This window comes from Taeniopygia guttata, chromosome 2 (assembly GCF_048771995.1).
Source record: "Taeniopygia guttata chromosome 2, bTaeGut7.mat, whole genome shotgun sequence".
NCBI lineage: Eukaryota > Metazoa > Chordata > Aves > Passeriformes > Estrildidae > Taeniopygia > Taeniopygia guttata.
Window position 1 is genome coordinate 73,025,250 of NC_133026.1, and position 22,936 is coordinate 73,048,185.

The window sequence follows — 22,936 nt, forward strand, 5'->3', positions numbered from 1 at the left end:
TTTCAAGTGTTACAGGAGGAAAGTTAACTTTCTCAGGTTGCATTTAATTTTCTATTATTCAAACATTCACAATGGAATGTGTGTATTCTAAATTCCAGAGCATTGTTTCATATTAAAAACCAGGAAAAAGAAAGTCCCAAAAATATTTCCATGTAAAGTTTTCACAGACAAAAGGCTGTATAGAGTGATGTGATTTTACAAAGATAAAGTCTTGAAGGAGATATTGTAATTTTTCAGGTTTTTCTTCTTGTTGAATTTGAGGATTCAAACAATATCGGCATTCAACCATGTTTGTTGCATTCATCAGTGAACATGAACACTACACATACTATTTTCACTTTAGTGGAAAACCCCACCTGCAGCAAGGGGATATGCTTACCACTGCCTAATCAGGGAAATACTTTTTAAAAGCATCATAAATTGCTAGCGCATAATTAACTGATCACAAACTAGACTGGACCTGTGTATTTTATAAAGCTTTTGGGTTGGTGGAAGAGAGGAAAATAAGATGAAGATGGCAGCAAAATTCAGAAGTGTGCAAAGATTATGAAGTCTCTAGTTTCAGTGATAATTGAACATCCAATGTCTGTGTATCATTTTGAGAATAGAAGTGTACTGGTAGAAATGCCAAAATGTCTAACTGTCCTTGGCTTACAATGCACACTTGGGCATTTTTAAGATGCATTGTAATTAAATTAGATTACATGTCTATAATTAAAATAGATGTCTTTAGTTTTTGAGCTGAATCGTGCTGTGCATCAATAATGGTTTCCAGGATAAAGCACACATACACACAGTAAAGACTGGGAATGTAGAAAGAAGTCTCTGTCTCTATTCTGGGTGAAGCCACACTACTCTTCTTACAACTTTATGCATACAGGAATTAGGGATCTGCTGTACTTTCCAAATACTTGTAAAAATATTCAAGGAAGGACTGTCGTAATTTAATTTTTCTAACATTGAACATCAGATGGTGTGAAGTATCAGAGGATAAAAACATACACTGCTTTCTGTGAAGCAGATATGAGTGAGAACTGTAACTAAACATATTCACCCCCTGTTGCTGTTAACTTCTTTCTCTTCAGACCAGTTTACCCATCCATCAATCACAGATCTCTGCTCTGGGGCTTAAAATCAGGCATGCAGTACCTTTGGTCCTACTCTGTCCCACTGGCAATTGCCTTTCTAGACAGCATAGTCTAGCACATAGATGTCAGAAATCAGATGAATTATTTCTCACCTACAGCCAGTTTGCTGTTCTGGAAACAGTGTTGGGTCACATCTTGCAATTCCTTAGTTGGGTACAGTCAGATTTTGATGTCATAGAGACATCTATAAGAGCTAGGAAAAATACTCATGGTTCTAGTCTAAGTTTACATATCTCACACAGCTTTCAGCACTTGTTTTCAGGTATGTAACAAGGCAGTTAGGTGAGTCTCATCTGGCGAAATAAATTTTGCAATGTTCTTTAGATTTCTTTTACTGAGTAACAGCAATTAATATAGTATTACAAGAACTCTTAAAATGCTCATATCTATTCTATAGACTTAATTGCTGTAGATGATTAAAGGGAAAAAAAACTTCTGAGTCTCTTTAGACAGGGAAAAAACAACCTTTCCTATGTTTTCTTTTAAATGCTAGGTCAGACTCAGCCATTCTGTATAATGACCGGTCTGTACTTGAAAATCACCATGTTAGTGCGGCGTATCGTCTTTTGCAAGATGATGAAGAGATGAATATTTTATCTAATCTCTCAAAGGATGATTGGAGGTAAAAATGAGCATGGCGGCTGCCTGGGAATATTGCAGCACTATCATAGATTGGTATTACCTTGTTTGAATAGCAATGTGCATTATTGTATATTACATATTAGTCTTTCTATAGTACAAGATAAAGAACTTTGAAAAGTGCTTGTATTGTTTATTCCTCCTTTCAGTTTTCACTTCTGATAGTGAGACTAGACTTTGTGATGAGTTATAGTATACATGGGTTGACTTCCATATAATTATTAGGTATCACAGAGACGCTCTTTGTATACATGTACAAGTGTATACATCTACTGAGTGTAGAGCTAGCCTGCTGTTTCTTTGTCCTAAAGGATAAATATAACCTTTATCTAATTTAACACTTCCTGTCTGGAAATTATAAATGGGACTTAATGAAAAACGTAATCCAGTCCAGGGAGCATAGGTCTAATACATATACTTAGGAGATTTAAGAAGCTCTAATTTAAAATAAGCCTCATGAAATATATGATTTATGTGCTAAAATGAGCCCATTATTAACTTTAGCAGACAGTTAAATGTGAGTTTTCTGTTTGTCATGAATTTCAAGGGGTGATAATTTAAAAATAGCCTAATGTGCTAGACAGGAAGGATCCGGCCCCATAGTCTTTTTCATGGGAGAGGAAGCAGCTTGTGAAATCCTGTGTTACACACAATGCCATCTACATATTCTTAAATGTAACATAGTGCTGAGGAGTTGTTTAATTTTAATATAAATGTGGGGAAATAAGCCTGTCTCTGGGGCTGACTTCTACCAAGATGGTCAGTGAAGGCTCTGCTTGCTAATGTGTTTAGCCTGAGTTTCCTATTTATTTCAACTTCTTGACAGTGATGTGATCCTATAGTCAAACAACAGGAACTTACAGTGCTGTTTTAAGTCAATGTTGTGGAGGATTGTCCTGAAAATTCTACCCACCAATATATATAATAGTGTCATGGTGTGCAGCAAGAAGGAACAGAAAGAAAATATCTCCACTGCGATGTCAAAAATCTATTTTATGTATAGATGGAAATGCCTTATCAAATACTGGGAGATAATTACTGCTTTGTTTAATGGTAGTGAGAAAACATAAGGAACTAAGTGACGAGAAACATTAGTCTTAGAGCCACTGTCTACAAGGAATAGCCATGTTTTTTAGTGGAGCAGCAAAATTAGTATGCTTCTCATTGATTCTGTAGTGCCAATATGTGTGTTCTGCTGATACAATGTGCTTAGAACTATTCAAAGATTAACCCATCCCTTTAAAAATATTTTAACTGCCTGAGCAAAAATATTCAGTGCTTTGGATTGCTTATTTGTTCTCTCTCAAAGCTGGTGATCAAACAGCAGTGCTGCAGAATAAAAGGCATTGTCTGGAAGTGCTGTAATTCCAAAACATTGTGATTTCTACATGTTTTTTCTTTTGACTGCCACTACAAAATCCCATAGGCAAACATTGGGAAGCACTGTAAACATCAGCTGACTTCAGCAAAATCTGAGATGTTGAAAAATAAAACCCAAGAAGCCCAGAGTTTCCCCATTCTAAGACTCAAAAGGAGGACCTTCAGTATTGAAGGATGATTTGGGCAACTAATAAGATATGCTCAAATTAAATTTCACTTTTGTAGACTGATAAATCTCCCTCTGCAACAGGCCTAAGTGATGTTTTTGGAATTCTTAAGTACCTTTCTGAGCTGAGCGCTTACCCTTTTTTTCACATTACTGAGAAATGAAGATCTGATGATCTGCAATCCTAGATATCTATGTGGATTTTATAACTTTTTGGTATTCTGTCATCTAATTCAAGAATGTATTTTCAGGAAAGATACATAGAAAATTGTAGACACATTTCACAGTTGAAAAATAAATGAGTTTTGTAAGAAAAGCAGATGAGAATGGTAGAGAAGTTTTGGGCTACAGTCAAGAAGAAAAGAGTTGAATGGTAGTGCTTAAAGAACTCTTTTTTTCTTCCACTGAGAAATATGTATATTTCTCTGGTGCTTATTAAATATTTGAAAATTAATTGAGTTGCTGCATTTTGTGAACCCCATTTATGCAAGTTATAAAATGAAAAAGCTCTAACAAAGCCAGATCACAGTGAGCTAAGAAAATAAAGTGCAAATTGAACATATATTTTCCAATATAATGTTACAGATGTCTTTTTTAACACTGTATTTAATCACTAGTAAGTTCCATGCAGTTTATTGAAATCTTTACTGCCAAATATAAAATAAAATTAATAATTAAAATAAAAAGGTTGAATAAAGGCTGAATAAAAAGATATCTGCAAAATGTTTAGTTGTTTAGCTTTGTATAGGAGTACAACTTCAGGAAGTAACTTTAAATTCAGTACTGACTTTCTCAGTAAAGCTGCCTGGTGTTTTGTCCCTCAAATAATTATGAACCCTCCTTGTCAATCACTTTTATTTGTTTCAAGACTGTCATGAGAAAGTATGGGGTTTTTTCTACTGACTTTAGTCATATGCTTTTTTTTTCATAAGTAATAGCGTGTGCATGGTTGCAGGATCATATAAAATTTTCTGGTAAAATTTTGTTCCTATGTACTCAGGATGGGCACATGCATATTCCTTTAACAAGAATTAGCCAATGATGATATTTCTTTTAATGTAGTGTTTTCCTATTAATTTCTGTAATAATAAAATTCTGAGACTTTGAATGAACAAAATTAGCCACATAGATCAGTTCAGGAGACATAACTACTGTAACTGTGCAGTAAGTTTTCCTGTTTTAGACTTCTATACATTCTTGTCACTGTTAGCAGACTTCATTGTCTGTGCATTTCTATGTAAGCCAGCTTAGCTGGTTTGCTGTAAAGATTGATGGAGACCAGCATCTTTAAATCATGGCTTTTGTTTTCTTAGAGAAGTGGAATTATCCTTTGAATTATCTCAGCTCGGTGAGAAACCTGAAAAAAATTATGCCACCAGTTTGTACTGTGTGACAGAGTATAGAAGAGAGAAGTGCAAGCTAACAAGGCATAGTGCAGCTCTTGCAATGTCTTTTAGGCCAGTTTTAACAACTGTAGAGTTGCTCACAGTTAGGAACAGCATTTTGTGGCTATGATCTGCGTTTCTGCAGTTCCTTGATTACCACATAGGTGTTGCTTTCAACTCTGAGGCCAGAACGGAATGCTTTTTCCTGAGAAGTGAATTTATGGGGTGGAGCTTGGGAAACAAGCTACCTTCTTTTTCAGTTTAACTACTCCCCTGTCACCAACAAAAAGAGACAAATGCAAGAATATATAAGTTGAAAAGTAAGTTTGCTAAAATAAACCCAGCCACAATCAAGGTAACAGTAATAACCACTAGATACAAAGGTTCTGAATCCCATGGACTCCCCAAGAACAAAGAAAACAAGATAGCAGCAAAGCCCCTCCCCCAATATGGAGACTTTTGAAGAAGACCACATTAGACAGGCAACAAAGACAGGATGGTGGAGAACATACATTCTCCCAGCCACGTGATAGAGAGAGAGCAAAGATAAAAAAGCCCAAACAGTACAACTGAACCTCCATGATTACAAAACTCTGTCTTGCCCCAAACAATAGCAAAGGGGGAACAAGGATAAAACAAAGGAAATCTGGAGAACTTGGAGAACTATTCCTGTTCAAAACCAGTCAAATGTTGCTGAACCATTTGCTCCATACCACCTGACAGGGTCTCTCCTAGTGGTGGCAGCTCTGTCAACAGTGGCAGCTGGATCTGGGGCAGCAGCTGTAACTCATGGAGGAATAGGAGAGGATCAATTTTCACAGCATGACTGTCCTGAGTGGCAGAAGCAAAAACATAGGTTCCAAATAAAGGTCCTCTTCCAGCTGCAGGGACAGGGATTGCCCATGGCAACTGTGGCCAAAAAAGTTGTTAGGACATTTCCTCTGAAACAGTCTAGGATTGACAAATGCAGTTTTCTAGAGACCTGCACCAGGCAATTTCCCCTGGAGTTCAGAGGAAAACTGAAGAATGCTTCTGCTTCTCTCTGCTCTGGCCCAGAGAGTATGCCCCAGGAAACTCTCTTGGCAGCCCATAGAGAAACAAGAAAGAGAGCTCTGTCTGCGTTCCCCCATTCTTAAAAGGACCCTGGCACCTCCAGTCTCCACAGACCCAAAACACTGGTTCCAGATCCACTTCTGATCCCTGGGTCTTAATGGGACAGTAACACAAACTGCATGGACTGACATAGAGGAATAGTGGAATACAAGTCACATTTTTTGGGTCACCCACTGAAGACTTTATTCACTCCTTATTCCATATCATCTATATCATGTCCCAATTAATATCTTTTAACTATTTACATATACACTTATAAACAACTATACAAATACAGGTATTATTTCAGTAGTCACTGATTGTTCCCCCAGGATATGCATTGAGTTCTTTTGGTCCATGACTCATATAATGGGAGCAGTTCATTCTCATTGTTCATGTTATTTCCAACATGGAGTGGCATTGCCATTCAGCAACAAGTGTTACATATGCAATTCAACATTACAGACTGTTCTCACCCAAAGTGAAATCCCCTTGAGGTACATGAACTGTTTCCCTGTCCTTCTGCATTACCCACCAAGTGTAACCAGGTCCTTGAGCAAAAACAATCCTATGGCTGGGTTTGCCTTTGCTTGAAATGGGATTAACCCAAACTGTGTTTCCTGACACAGCTCTCATACTCGTCATGGTGACATTGTCTCCATCTACTGTGCACAGAGGTTATGATTCACTTCAGTTAATCAAACCTCTGGTGTTAACTAACCAGATAGCCTTTGCCAAATGCATATGCCACAGCCTGAAGGTCCCATAAATCATTGCCTTCAGTGCAGTTTTTAACAGTCCATTGCCTCTGCTTGACTTTCCCAGCAGCTGGTACAGGTATTTATAAGGCTATTTTGAAATTAGTCCCATTGTCTGACTTAATTCTCTCAGGCGTGCCATGTTGCTATAGGGCTTGTTTTCCAAGGCCCAGCATAGTGTTCTGGGCAGTGACACAAAGCACGGGATACATCTCCAGCCATCCAATGGTAGTTTCTACCATTGTAGGAATATAGCATTTGCCTTAGTGGGTTTGTGGCAGTGTGATGTAATCAATCTGCCAGGCCTCCTCATACTTACATTCAGACCAATGCCCCCCATACCACAGAGATTTTACCTGCTTGGCTCGCTTGATTACAGCCCACATCTCACAATCATGGATTACCTGGGATATAGTATCCATGGTCAAATCCACCCCTTGGTCACAAGCCCATTGGTGTGTTACATCCCTTCTTCCCTAATGACTTGAGGAATTATGGGCCCACCAAGCTAGAAATAACTCACACTTGTGTTGCCAGTCTATATTTTCCTGAGACACTTTAATTTTGGCAGTTTGCCTGTTAATTGATGTGAATCTCATTATCAGCTTGACTCTAGGGCCATGTGTATCCACATGACGAACTTTCATGATCTTTTTCTCTACCTGGTCAGCAATGTCTTGCCATACTTGAGCAGCCAAGATGGGTTTTCCTCTATGCTGCCAATTGTTTTTAATCCAACTTTCCAACCACCCTTATAGAGCATTTGCTACCATCTATGAGTCAGTATAGAGGTAGAGTGTTGGCCACTTCTCTCACTCAGTGATATCCATAGCCAGTTAGACAGCTTTCCACTCTGCATCCTGACTTAATTCACCTTGTCCATTGGTAGCTTCCACAACTTACTGTATAGGGCTCTGTATAGCTGCTTTTCATTCCTTATTAGATCCTGTGGTACAGCAAGAACCATCAGTGGAGAGAGTGTATTGCCTCTCACTCTCTGATAGCTGCTTATAGGGCAGGGTCTCCTCAGCATATGTCACCTACTCATCTTCCTCTTTAAATGATAGTCCCAAATTCTCACCTTCAGGCCATTCAGGATGATTTCCAAGAACCCTGGGTGATTAGGATTTCCTATCCAAGCTCGCTGTGTGATGAGAGCCATCCAATTACTCCATGTAGCATCAGTGGCATGATATGTGGAAGGGACTTTCCATTTTAATATCCAGCCCTGCACTGGTAGTCAGTGTGTGAGAATGACCAGTGCTTCAATGGTAATCACTTCTAAAGTGGTTTAAACCTCTTCATAAGCTGCTAAGATTCCTTTTCCCATTGGGGTGTAGTTGGCCTCATATCCTTTGTATCCCTGACCCAAAGGTCACCCTCAAGTTTCTCCAGGCACCTTCTGCCAGATGCTCCAGGAAAGACCATTCTTCCTGGCTGCAGTGTAGAGCACATTCTTCTCATTCTGTCCCATCCTGACTGATCCAAGGGCTACTGCATGGGCAATCTGTTCAAAATATTGTTGTTGTTGTTCAGGGCTCCACATGAAATAATTTTCTTCTGTGTCACAAGGCAGAGAGGGCTTACAATCTGGCTGTACTCTGGGATTTGCATCTCCACAAAATCCATGTTGCCTAGGAAAACTTGTGTTTTCTTCTTGCTGGTCAGAGGGGACATAGTAGCTATGTTGTTAGTCACCTCTTCTGGAATGTGTTGATGTCTGTCTTGCCACTTCACTCCTAGCAACTGAATTTCTTGTGCAGGTCCCTCAACCTTTCTTTGTTTCATGGCAAAACCCACTTTGAGGACAATGTGGATTATTTTTTCCCCTTTCTCAAAAACTTCCTGTGTCATTTTACCCCAAAGGATCATGTCATCAATGTACTGTAGATGTTCTGGAGCCTCACTTTTTTCCATGGCTAATGGTGGGACTGTGCTTTCACCCCTGGGGTCATTGGTTCCAGGTGTAGGGAATGCCTCTCCAAGTGAAAGCAAACTATGGCCTGCACTCTGCTGCTAACGGAATGGAGAAAAACACATTAGCAATGTCAACGGTGGCACTACTTTTTTGCCTTGGACCCTAGTTTATACTGAAGTTCCAGCCTGTCTGTCACAGCAACACTCAGTGGGCGTGTGACTTCATTCACCCGTGATTAGTTGCTGACCGCTCCCTGGATCTCCAGTTAATGGATCATCTTACAGATGGGACTCACAGAGTCTCAGTCAGTGCGGTATTGTCAATGGTGCACTGTTTTGGCAGCAATTGGTACCAGCTGTTTTTCAGTCCTCAGGTGTCCTACTGAAGAAGGGTTCTCTGAAAGACTAAGCAAGGTGTTTAATTGTTTAATGTCTTCTGTCTCCACAGCAGCTATCCCAAAAGCCCAACAAAGTCCTTTTGGGTCTTAGAAATAACTACTCCTAAGCTAATCTATACCAAGAATACATGGAGCCTCTGGACCAGTCAAAATAGGTTGTTTTTTCCATTTCTTTTCCCAGTCAAGGTCACCTCAGCTTTTAACAGAGTCAATTGCTGAGACCCCCTGTCACCCCAGCAACAGAAACAGGTTCTGCCCCCACTGTCATGATGGCATCAGAGTATATTGTATGCCAGTGTCAGTCAAAGTTTTGTGGTTCTGATGCACCAGGATATTTGATCCACGCAATCCAATATATATGATTTTCCCATGTCTGTATCAGGCTAGAGGCAGAGCCCCTCTAGTTCTGGATATCATTCACTCCCTGGGCATACATTCTAGAGGTCCCTTCAAAGGGATCAGACATGTTATCTTAACTTCTGTTCTGCCCAGGAACACACTCACAGGAAACTGGACCTAAATTAATTCTTACCAAATTTCCTTTATTAGTAGTTTCTTCTTTTCATTTATGTACCTGTGCTGCTAAGATGGAAGTGGCTTTTCCATCCCATCTTCTCATGCCTTGTCCATATTCACAGAGGAAGAGCCATAGCTTGCTTTGTGGAGTGTATTTCCTCTCCCTAGCTGTGCGATGCCTACTTCAGATAGCAGGTATTCTGGTCTGTACTGGTGAAATATGAAAAAGGCCCTCCCTAAGCTCCTTTCTTAGTTTCTGATGTGTCTTGGTTTGGAAAGACAGGTGTCTGCTAAGGAAGGCAGGACCCTTCCCTGAAACGGAAAAATGTAGACCCCTTCCCTTCGAATTGTTAAAAATTTGATATTAAGGGGGGCTCTCAGGCAAAAATATGGGAGCAGGAGTAACAGTTCTTTGTTAGGGAAGAAAATAAAAAGATCAAGTAAACAATGCAGTTAACCAAAACAACACTGACAGAGTCAGAATACAACCTGACACCCTGTTGGACAGGGTGTTGGTAGCAGTCCAATCAGAATCATGGCTGCAGTCTTTCTGGAGTGTCAGGTATGGTTCTGTTAGAGTAGTGATCCTGTAGAAAAAGGGTGTAGTCTTCCTCTGAAGAGACAGTAGAAGAGGCAGCTGTTCTTCTGGGAAAATCCAGAGCAGAAAAAGCTGTGTTGGTGGGCCAGAATCTCAAGACTATATGTAGGTAGGAATGCTTGGCTCCTCTTTCTTCGAGGAGCATCTCACAATGGGATGTTACAGTTCTTATCAGTCATGCAGTGACACTCAATGGCCCATTATCAGCAGATGTCTCCCTGGAGGGAGGATTGATTGTGGAAGAGATAAGTAAAAACTGCCTACTTAACACAAGACAACTGCCATACCAACGGCAAATAGAATACATCTTGCTTTTCAGTCTGGGACATGATGGCTCTCTGATAGCTCTCTTCAGTTCTCTCTTCCAATTTCCACTTACACTCAGTCAGGTCTTTTTCCAAGGCTGAAACTTTGGCTCAGGTTGAGATGTGGACAGTGTCTTCATACGTCCGTAGCCTTCTTGTCATAGTACTCATTGTCTTGTTTTCCTCATTCCATTGCAGTATCATTAGGAAGTGGGAGTACACTTATGTCCCAAGCTGTGCAAGCTTCAACCACATTAATATTATACAGGGCCTGGAATTCTTTTGTGTTCATCATTATTTGAGAAAATTATCTAGATCATAGACAGTTCTTTCAAGCTTTGGATTCCTTGCTTGGTGGCTTTCCAAGGGCCTTGATGTTGCTAGAGGTATTCTTGGCAAAGGTATCTCTCCTCAACAACTGCTAAGAGTGGCATCCAAAGGTTCAGAGTTTGGGCCTCATTGCAATCCCCTGGTTGATATCTACATAACACAGCAGAAATCCCAAGTGCCCTACTTCAGTGCCATCCAAAATTGTAGCATCACCTGCAGTGTCCCAATCCCTTGTTTTCATGAAATATGGGGAGACAGAAGGCAATACAGGCTTGGGAAGTGTCCACTGGTGACATAAGGTGTTACCGCTCTACTGTTTCCTAGTTTTCTTTCTCCCTTTGGCTCATGCTTCTTTTGTCAAGGCCACAGTGCAGACTGAATCTTTAGAGGATTGTCTTTTCTTTGAATTAGATTTTTACTGTCTTTTAGGAGAGGGAGAGAGAGGATGCAGCTGTGGAGAAGGTACTGAAGAGCACTGTTATTTTCCTTAAATAAAAACCATTGTGGATTATGGAGATCTCAGGACATCTCTTCCATATTCCTACCATACTTGATACCATGATGCCATATGATCAGGAGTAAAACAGTAGATTGATTTAGCTCTTAAAGTGCCAATGGAAGCTTCCATTGTCTTCAGGGCATTTCCTGGGCCTGAGTTGATAAATGTTCTGATATGATCACATTTTTGAATACTTAACATGATGCATCTGTGACTTTCTCAAAGAGATTAACACAAGGACATGTCTAAAGTTATCAGTTTGATAAAGTAGGCAGATTATAGGGGTATAATTATCTTTCCTTTTTCATCAGCTTGCACTATTTCTTCTTTTCTTGGATACAGTTTTAATTTACTTATGTTTTATTTACCTGTGGACAATTTTTTCTGAAGTCAACTCATGGAAGAAATTACTCATAACAGTTAGTATTTGAATGAATTAACATTTATTCTTCATTAACTTCTTCCTGAATACAAAACTGTGTTTGAATACTATAGAATAAAGGAGAACAAGATACACACAAGATGCACAAATACCTGGGGGATATATGAGTTAACTGTCTCACTGGTAACATGGAGAGAGAGCTAACTTTCTGCCTGTTCACCGTATGTCAGTAATAATATTTATAAAGTGTAAGTATTCAGTGCCTGTGATTTGGACAGTTTTGTAGTGATGTATTGATATTTAAAAGTAGTGCAACCTCTTCTCTTACCTCATTTCGTCTTTGAGTTTGTCAAATATATTCTCTAAAAAAAATTTAGAAACTGATTCAGTTGACTTGCTTTTCCTCTGATTTTATATACTGTGCTTCTCCCATAGAAAGATGGGAGCACAGACAAAAAACAAATCAATCTGAAAGTGTGTAATGTAAACTATTAACAGGCTTTTGTGCATTACTGGAATAATTAAATATAGTGAAGAGACATTTCAGTGGAAACACATCTTGTAAAATATTTCCAGGGACTATTTAGCCAAAGCTGCTAGGCAGCATGCACAGCACAGCACCATAATGTGTAGTGTAAACTTTGAAGATGATTGCATGTCACACTATGACATGAAATAATTCATAGACACATGTTATATAAAAGAGGGAAGAAAACAAACCAAAAGAGAGGATTTTATTTTCTGAATTCACTATATATAGAATAGAAAAAGTGAGTAGATTGGAGGGTGAAATTTCCAACCTCTCCAACCATGCTGGTCAAACCAACAGTCCATCAATTCTCTCCACCCACAAAGAAGAATGCAAAACAATCATTATTTACATGAACAGTGTGAGAAAATTCAGTAGAAATATGTAAACATCAGAAGGCATAGAAAACTTTTAGAAGAACTTTAAAACCCTCAGAAGAACAGGGCGACATCTCACCCTTTTTTCCATTAAAAAAAAAAAGAAAAAGAAAAAAATGAACAATGTTAAAAGGGAAAATTTTGAACAATATTCAGTGTCCACTCATGGAGGAATCATCAGAGTGATCACTCACATCATCTGCATCTGAGTCATCACTCAATGATTCCTCCACTTGATGACTTTCAGTTTGGTCATGGTTTCCATTTTACATGTCGGCCAGATTCTGTCTCTGCAGTCACAGGTCAGGATGAACACACTTCAAAGGTACCCAGTGTACCCCAGTATCTGTGGATACGCATGCGTACCTGAGCCCTGAAGCAATAAGATCATAGGGACTTTCCCACTGTTTGGTTACTAAATTCTGCACCTGAACTTTCACTCAAGACTGATATGTCTCGTCTGAAGCCTGCAATGAAAAGTGACGATTCAAAATGACAGGGTTATTTGAATTCCACGACACAGTAAGATGATTGATGGTATACAAAGCTTTTGCCCTGCATCCCCCATTTTTCTTTTTGAAGAACCCACTTCAGAGTACCATGAGTGCATTCTACAATAGCTTGACCAATTGGAGAATGAGGGATACCAAACTTGTGTGACACACCCCACGACTGCAGGAACTGCCGCACCTTTTGCGATGCATAAGCAGGACCACTGTTGGTTTTCACAGCAGAAGGTATGCCCAGAGGGCAAAGGCCTGCCTCCAGTGGGCAACGACATCACGAGCCTTTTCTCCAGTGTGAGCAGAATTCCACATCGCAGAGGAGAACATGTCCACCATGACATGCATGTACTTGAGCTGGCCAAACTCTGCAATCTGGGTGACATCTGTCTGCCAGAGCTCCAAGGCCTTAAGGCCTCTGGGGTTTACCCCCACTGGCAAAGGCACAGCAAGTCCATGACAGTCGCCAGACAACCGACAATGTCACAAGCCTCAGTTGGTGTCAACTGAAACTGCTCCTGCAAGGTATAAGTGTGTTCTGATGGAAAAACCCATGCAACGCCTTGGCCTGCGCGAGTGTATCAGGCTGAGGTGCTACCCACACTGGGTTAGCCAACCTGTCAGCCCTCGTGTTACCTTCTGCTACAAACCCTGGCATATTAGTGTGACTCCTTACATGCAGAATATAGTATGGATGAACGCAGGCCTGAATGGCACACTACAAGGTCTTCAGTAAATGAAACAAGGCAGGGTTATTAATCTCCTTAAAAACTGAATAACCCAACCGCTGTGCGATGTTGACCACATAGGCAGAATCCATGACTGAATGGAAAGGTTCCTGGGAAAATCTCTCAAATGCCATGACAGCAGCCCTCAATTCAACCCAATTGGGCTGACCCATCCTGATGACCTTCCAGAACCTGCTACTCAGATCCATCCCTCCAAGTAACAATGGGCTTTCCTTTTTTCCTCAAACCATCAGTGAAGACAGCGGGTCCTTGCACTGGCTCCTGACTATTTTTGGGCTGCAAAGACATTTGTGTGAATTTTGCCACCTGAAATAGCTTGTGGTTGGGCAGTTATCTGCCCTGAGAAGTTTTTGAGAGCACATTGCAGGGACACATTGTGTGCAAAGCTCCAGTCAAAATCCTTCTGCTGTACCGCGAGTATGATCTTTGCAGGATCCGCACCCATCAATTGCAAACACCATTGCTGGCATTTGATTATCAAGTGAGCAATTAGTTCAAACAATGCGGTTGCTGTCTTCTGCGGCTGATGGGGCAGGAAAACCCATTCCAAGATGTGCAAGGGATCAGACCATTTGTCACTCCATTAGCCAATGATACCTGTGGGATGTGAATCTGGAGTGGTAATGTACACAGTGACATCAACGGAAGGATCAATGCAATAAACCTGGCAAGCAGAAACAGCCTGCTGAACCTCCTCCAGCACCTGACATGCCTAAGGGGTCAATGTGCGAGGCAACTTCAAATCAGAGTCTCCTTTTAACAAATCAGAGGAGACAGTTGTGCATTGGTCAGTGCCAAGTACGGGTGTAGCTAAGTGATGACACCTACCAATTTCTGGACATCATTCAGTGTCTTCACCAAATGCACAAATTGCACCTCCTGGTGTCGGATTGTCCATTCCAGAATTTTGACCCCCAAATACTTCCAAGGAGGTTGTTGTTGAACCTTTTCTGAAACCACCTGCAGCCCATGAGAATGCAAAGCATCAAGCAACTGAGGCTATATCCTCAGCAGCTCATCCTGGGTGGACGTAGCCACCAAAATGTCGTCCTTATAGTGATAAAGATGAGCATCAGGAAACTGCTGCGAACTCCGGACAAGGCATGGGCCACATACCATTGGCAAATGGCAGGAGAACATCACATGCCCTGGGGCAAAACTTTCTATTGATATCGCTGTGTAGGCTCAGCATTGTTGATTGCTGGCACTGAGAAGGCAAATTTTGGTCCGTCATCAGGATGCAAAGGAATTGTAAAAATAACAATACTTCAAATCCACAATGTATATCGGCCACTCTGCGGGAAGCATGGTAGGTGATGGCATGCCTGCCTGCAATGTTCCCATGCTTTCTATCACGGCATTGACCTTTCAGAGGTCTTGTAACAACCTCCATATCCCAGATTTTTTCTTCATGCAGAAGACAGGAGTGTTCCAAGGACTGGTAGAAGGCTACAGATAACCCTGGTTCAACTGCTCCTGCACCAGATTTCGAAGGGTGACTAATTTGTCTTGAGGGAGAGGCCACTGGTTCTCACAGACGGGTTTGTCCACCAGCCACCATAAAGGAGGCACAGGACACTTTGCGCCCTTCAACGCAGTGGCCCCCATCAAAAATTCATCCCAATGTGCACCCCCCATGTGGACAGAACATCCCTCCCCCAGAGGTTAACACTAGATGAAGTAACATGAGGCTGAATCATAGCTGTCACTCTGGGTTCGCAATCAGCACAGGCTGCTGGCTCACATAGCAATGTGCTGTTCCTCCCAATCCTGCAACAGGTGGATTGGATCCTCCACCAGATCCAAGGGCCACACCGGAGGCCAGGTGGCGAGGGAGAGAACTATGACATCTGCACCGCTGTCAAGAAGCCCATGGAGACAAATCTCCAGCAGCATCGTGCCAGGGATGGACCAGGGTACACAGCATCTCAGGATGTTTTTCAGTCAGGACAGCAGACCAGTGAACTTGAGGCAGCCCAGTGGACCCAAAGCCGCTGTCACCTTGTGACCGATCAACTGTCCTGTGAACAGAAGACTTAAAAGGCACAAGCTAAGCAATTCCTGCTCCTTTCAGGATAATGACGGGGGGGGGGGGGTATGGAGACTATGGCACAAATCTGTCCCGTGAAATCTGCATCAGTGAGTCCCATGTGCAGATTGGGATCACAATGATGCCCTGAAGGGTGGCACTAGACCTCCCCATAGGGAGAGCACTCATGCCCTCACCCAAGGGACCAAAGACATCCAGGGAAACCTTGTGTATTTTGCCAAAATCTATGACAACTGTTTCTGCGGTGCAGAAACCAACACCTGCTGAGCCGTGGGTGCTGGCTGCTAAGCAGACCTCCATCAGCTCCAGGGCTTGGAGAGAAGCTTGTGTCTGTGCGCGTCTCTCCTTCGCGCTCCGCTTCCCATTTCCCAAGCCTGGCAACACTTGGCCATTAGCATGCACAGTCACCTTACAGACATTTGCAGTATGGTTTGACCTCCCACACCGACCACACCAAAACAAGGGAGTTGCGACCTGCTGTACCTTCTTTCTCCATTTCTTGCTGGCACGAGCATTCCCCTGCTGTTGCTGCCCACCCTGCGGCATCACCCAGACCCACTGCACAGCAGTAGCCAAGGCAGCCATCTTTGATCTGAGGTGCCTACCTTTGCACAGGCCTCTGCCATCTGAGGGACAGAAGGATCACCAAGAAGAGCCTCTGTGATTCTCCGAAAATCGGCAGTGCAGTTACTTTTCACAAGGTGCTTAAGCAAAAGCTTCCTTGCCTCAGGATCTCCCACCTGCTTCTCCACAGAGGCAGACAGCCTGTCTATAAATAGTAGGAAAGACTCATCAGCTCTCCGGGCAACAGTCACAAATTACTCCTTTGGAGCAGCCACTTCTATGGTCTGAATCAACGCTGCCATGGCTGTTGTCTGGCACTGATCCAGCACCAAGGGAGCAAAGCCAGCCTGCTCATGAGGATCAGCATAATTGCCTGTGCCTAGCAGCACATCAGTACCAATCACATCTGGGATTCCATTGGCCCAATCTCCGCTGCTCTAGCTGCCAGCTGAGTCCATTTAGACTCAAAAAAGTCATATTCTACAGGCTGAAAAAGAACATGAGCTAAGCTTTGAATATCGTAAGGTGTCAGCAAATCAGCAGCAAACACTCTAAGCATCTGCATGACTTCCACAGAGCCCGAACCATATTTTTCAGCCTTATCATGGAGTTCCATCAAAGCTTTCAATGGTAATGGCTGATGGGCATTGTTAGCAATACCTCTGAACACAGGGAAAGCCTGGAGACCCCCTGGTAAGGCGGCAGCACCTGCTAAGTCCCGTCCTGTGGACTCCATAGGACAGAAGCAGATGCCTGAGTGGGAGTCAGCTCAACAGCACCCGATATCTCGTCCCTTGCAGCATCAGCAGGGCCAGAGCAGCCACCTGCGCGCCATGCGAGGCAACACAGAGAAGCATAATCAAGCACATTCTTGACCTTAGCTTTGACCTCTCGACAAAACCGCTTGTGCTTCCTCGGACCTACAATCACCTGACACGGCGGAAGTGTTTACAAGGCCGAAGAAGAAAACCCACGGCTCCGGGGAAACATGGGTCACGTCACCTTTCGCGGCAAACACCGCAGTGCCCGCACTCGCTGCAGCCCCAGTACCCGCAGGAGGGACAGACAGCGGCGACACGCCAGCTCCCGCCAGAGCCCCCCCGGGGGCAGCTTCCCCTGGCAGGGGGAAGAGCAGTGCGCAGAGAAGCGACTCGCGGAGCCGCGCCATCGCTCCGTGCCCCGGCCACGGGACCCGTCACAGGCTGCGCGGGGATGGGGCCGTCAGGCACCGCACACAAGAGTCCCTCCCGTGAGGCAGAATCTGACCGCGGACACCACCTCATGGGGCTGGAGCGGATCGGGTCACCTGCCCGCCAGAGTGGGCTCCAACAGAGAGCTGACCAATGTCCCACCTCCGCCGGCTTCCTCCGCCTGTGGATGCCCGGCAGGCTGTGAAGACGCAGAATCGATCAATGACGCCGACCCCGAACGGGAGAGTGGTGGGGGCGGCAGCTGACCCCACTCCCGCTGCCCCCAAGGGATGCGTTGTGGAAACCCCACAATTTGGACAAAGCAGAGGCGGACGCTGAGCCAGGGGCTCCTCGCAGCCCCCGAGCGCCGGAAAAGCACAGAGAGGAGGCGTTCGCACCCCGCTTCGCCGCCCCCGGGTGCGGAAAGGGATGGCGCTGATTCCGATCCGCGCAAAGACTCAACATTCACCTCTGCCTTCGAAAAGACTTCAGCGTCACCCTGTTCAGAGGTTGGGGGGCTGAAATCCTACCCTAGCTTATCAATCTGTCTCCAGTTGAAGAGCATTGCCACCACACCTGCACTATAATCAACAGAGAAAGAGACCCCACGCATCCCTGGAGAACGCCTCCTCAGGGGCTGAAAAGAGTCCATGACCTTTGCCCCAGTAAAACAGTTGCTTAAAGCCATCCCAAAGAAAAGAAGCCCTCTTTTGCTCCAGAAGAGCTTCCCAGACATTCAAGACCAGTAAGTCCTCTATAGAAATCACAGGGGCTGGCGTGACCACAAGCCTGCAGACAAACAGAAAAGTTAAAAAGAGAATCAAGAATTAAAAGACCTCACTCACGGCTGTCGTACCAGACGGCGGCCACGAGATGTCACACTACGACACAAAATAACTCACAGACACATGTTATGTAAAACAGGGAAGAAAACGAACCAAAGAAGAGGATTTTATTTTCTGACTCCACTATATATAGAATAGCAAAAGTGACAGTGGATTAGAGGGTGAAATTGCCACCTCTCCACACTGGTCAAACCAACAATCCATCAATTCTCTCCACCCACAGAGAAGAATGCAGAATGTATTATTTACATTAACAATGTGAGAAAATTCAGTAGAAATATGTAAAACATGAGAAGGCATAGAAAACTTTCAGAAGAACTTTAAAATTCTCAAAAGAACAAGGTGAAAATTGCAGAAACAAAATGCTCAAGATGGTAAGAGCAAAAATAACAGTTGTGTATATCCCAGGCTCTCTTCTGATTCAGATGCAAAACCAAGAAATGCATAAATATCTATCTTTGATTCTCTCTCTGTAATGAATTTCAGCATTCTATCAACTTGTTACCAAATGCACAAACTTATGATCCTCAAGTGTTACATCTTTTGAGATCTCTCATGCATTACTTATAACTTTTACTTATTGATTTTCAAAGTCACATAATGTTGTGATGCCTGTTGCTTGAAGTGACAAATAATAACTTTTCAATTGTGAAATCCTTTTTTTTTTTTTTTTTTTTTACCATTTCAGGAGTATTTTTCATCTCTGTTTCAGAGAAAATGATGATCTGAAATATGTGCCGAAGTCAAATGATGTGCATGTTCCAGATTTACATTTATGAAAGGGAATGTAGTATCTTTGGGCTTGTAAGCATGTGTACATTCTTGCACTGCAATGAGTGAGTCATTTGCCTGAACGAAGCCCTTTGCCTTTATATTCCTACTGCAATAAGCTACACACAAAGTAGCCCATGTAGAGCAGTATGATGGAGTTGTAGCCCAGAGGATGTAGTGAAAAGTCTTCTGTTTCCCAGCATTAATTGTTCCCACAGCATTATCACACTATATTCTTGTAAAAGTATATTTCTATGCATTCATGTTCTTCTCTTTTGGTTGTATTGACAGAGACATTTGTGCTGTTTGGAATTGACCAGTACTGGCAAATTAAAAAAAAATTAAATAAAAAAATTAGTTACTTTTCATTCATCATATAATTATTTGGGATGCTGTTAACTATGCAACTGATGGTACTTATGGGTTGGGAGGAAGAGGTGGTTATAGGGGGTGAAGACCAAGGCAAACTGATACCACCATTGTTGCAGAACTCTGGTGGTGAAGCATCCATTGTTCCACCCATGGGACTAGGTAAGCACAGCAGTCTTGGGTCTATAAACAGTGGTGGCCTGGGGCTGGAATTTGAGCACAGCTACTATAGGCAAGAGAGGAATCATCAAAATAGACTTCATGAGACATTCATAAAAAGGAGAATAGTGATTTATTTTTAAATTATTGCTGACCCATTTCTGAATCTTCAAAATCCTGAGCTGGTATGCTAAACTTGAGCTGTTCTTCCTCTGTTAATCTGTAGAGACTGAACTGAAAGAAAAATAAATTTGTATTCTATGCTAGATCAGAACATTGTGATATTTTAAACTGTTTAGGAGCATCCATATCATCTTCAGAGAAATTTCAACTGGAGTCTAAACTACTGTTGTGATACTTATACTAATGATTGTGATGATGATGATAATTATGATAAGAGTAATGAAAATATGAGTGAGAGAGCAATAACATCCAAGAGAAACAAGTGATTGCTCACCTCCTGCTGACTGATGCCTGGTCTGTCACAAGTAGTGATCACTGACTTCAGTTTATATATTGGGCTTGATATTCTGTGATATAAAGTATGCCTTTGGCCAGTTTGGATCAACTGTCCTGGCTATGCTCCCTCCCAACTTCTTGTGCACCTGCTCACTGTCAGAGTACGGGAAACTCTAAAGTCTGTGTTTTGGAGTAAATACTACTTATCAACAACAAAATCATCAGTGTGTTACCAACATTATTCTCATATTAAAGCCAAAACACAGCATTGTACCAGCTAAGAATAAAACTAATTCTAGTCCAGAAAAAAACCCCAGGACAGCAAGTTTGCTTTACAAAATCTCATATAGGAATATTTCGAGTTAATAATAGCAGGGCAATAGTGCAGTTTCTCAAAGGTCTTTATTTCATATATGCATCATATATACTAGGCAATTTTTTTAATGTGGTGATTTTCCACCATATGACTCAACTTTAAACATGCATATTGTCCAGTTGAATCAAGTTACCTGATTCTGAGGTTTTAAGCAGTCTTTTCCCTTCTTTCTAAGAATGCCATAGAAAAGAAAACTATTTAAGAAGTCTGTGCTTAATTGAAAAAGGAGTACTAATTGTGGGGACGCTGCACTCCAGGACAGTTTGGATGGACGGAGACAAGAGATCTCTGAAGGCTGCTCTTAGAATATAAGGTTTATTATAGAGGGTAAAAGGCCCTGCGTGGAGCCACCAGACACGGCACGTGGCAGGTCTGAGGAAGTGGGGGAAGGGAGAGGCAAAGGGTAGAGGGAGATAAGAGGATGCTCCAGGAGAGGGTGGAACTTCCAAGAGAGTGTCTGACCCCTCAGAGACCCCTTATCAGGGGGCTTCAAGGTGGGCTGGAACAAGACCTGGGCCAATGGGGTCACAGACACTTGATGTTTCAGGGGAGGGTTACAGGTGTGGGATGAACCATACATTTTGGGGGGTGAGATGGAACAGTCCATTTGACTTTTGGACCTATCTGTAGGTAAGGGTATTGTCCAGCCAGTAGGGGGGATTGTTTTCATCCTGGCTGTACTATTGTAAATCTTTTGCCAGGCAATCATATTTATTCATCTTCCCCAACAACTAATACCAATGTGCTCTTCAGAAAACATCTAGTATTTCTCTTACCAAGGATTAGCCACCTGGCTTCATTTGCATCCCTCCCATTTCTGTGTTTGTGCAGAAAATCCTTCATCCTATCCCTGAAAGAGGAATGAAGAGTTACATACAAAAGTATTGCTGTCAATAATTTGCAGATAACAAGAGACTGGAGTGTGTCTGATGCTGGTTTTTGTGCTTCTCTTTCCTTATTGTGATGCTATCCAAAAGGGAATTTAGAGCTCTAGTCATTGAGATGGTGTTGGCTACCGATATGTCCTGTCACTTCCAACAAATTAAAGCTATGAAGAATGCTTTGCAGCAACCAGAAGGGTAAGTAATTTCACAACATAGTGCAGTGAGGGGCTGCATTTCAGCTGGTGCTTTGCCAATGTGCTTAACTTCAAAAGCACCTCTCCAGAGGCCCTCTCTTTCTTTGATATCTATAGCAATTTTCTTTCTGCTGGTGAATTTTGAATTAATTCACTTATGAAGGGATGGGCACATGCCTAAATGCACATCTATATTCTGTGCTGGTGGCCCAAAGATTTCAAATGTCACCATTGCTGGGACCAGCCTCATTGGGCATTTCCCTAGTGGATAACATCAAGGACATGATTCATTAGAGTAACCTCTATAACTGAGAATGACTTAAGGTTATAAGACCTGCAGAACATAACTTGCACTTTGCCCTTATGCAGATGGTATCAGCTGTCACCCCCAGTAGGGGCCTTCTGCATAATCAGAGAACAGATGAAAACTTTAGATCCACTGAGGGAAGGACTGGAAAATAACAGATGGAGCAGTATGGGGAAAGCCTTTTCTTCTTCCCAGTATGCCACTGGGAGCTGTAGTATTTTGTCCACAGCTCTTCCCCAAAAAATTCTTTCTCTATTGCTCTGAGTGATGGTCAGTTTTTCACCCTGGACACAGAATTATACCTATATCAGAATTATACCTATATCAGTATTATACCTGTATCAGAGCAGGGTGTGGCTAGCCACCTAATCCCATCAGAAGCTACAACTCCTTCAATCATTTTGGATAGCAAAAAGCAGAATTAAAAAATGAGAACACCCATACCAAGAAAGCATTATTTATGGGGCTCTTCGGCTAGCCTCTTAGGTTGTAAGAAATCTTAGGTCGTACAGCACCAATGAAATGGGGAGCACAGCAGCTCTTCAAGACTGCTAGTGCGGACATGGAAACCTGGAAAGTTTCTGAGCAAGGCTGAGCAATATTTCTATTTGCATTTCTAAGTATCCATTTTAAAACAGGAATCATGTGTGGTGGAGAAATAAGACAGTCTTTCAGAGTTGTCTGATTTTATGATCAGAGAAACCACTATGCATATATCCTGCTCAAAGATTCTAATTACCGTATTTTCCTGTAGGTAAGATTTTTGTCATTCTTCCCTGCAAGAGCAGACAATTAATTTTTTTGATCCTTTGGGTTTTCAGAATTGACAAGTCGAAAGCCTTATCACTGTTATTACATACAGCAGATATCAGTCATCCAGCCAAGGCCTGGGATCTCCATCATCGCTGGACCATGTCTCTGCTAGAGGAGTTCTTCAGGCAGGTAAAGCTAGGGAAGTTCTTTTCTTTTCTGCAGTTGAGAGGGAGTGTGTAGGGTTGGGTAAGGAAGTAGGAAAATATTAACACAGATATGTTGCTTTTTCTCTGATGTTTTTAAGAATCTCCCAAATGGTATGCAGCTTTCTCCTCTAGCACCAT

At 42.3% G+C, this 22,936-nt stretch overlaps 1 protein-coding gene across 1 annotated transcript in view; it reads left to right on the forward strand.

Annotated features, from left to right (window-relative positions):
• Positions 1 to 22,936, forward strand: part of LOC100224151 (dual specificity calcium/calmodulin-dependent 3',5'-cyclic nucleotide phosphodiesterase 1C) — a 131,767-nt gene that overhangs the window by 89,564 nt on the left and 19,267 nt on the right. The window contains exons 9-11 of the mRNA XM_030265644.4: positions 1,642 to 1,770; positions 21,432 to 21,533; positions 22,661 to 22,781. Of these exons, the coding sequence (XP_030121504.2) occupies positions 1,642 to 1,770; positions 21,432 to 21,533; positions 22,661 to 22,781 (352 nt within the window). The remainder of the gene's footprint in view (positions 1 to 1,641; positions 1,771 to 21,431; positions 21,534 to 22,660; positions 22,782 to 22,936) is intronic.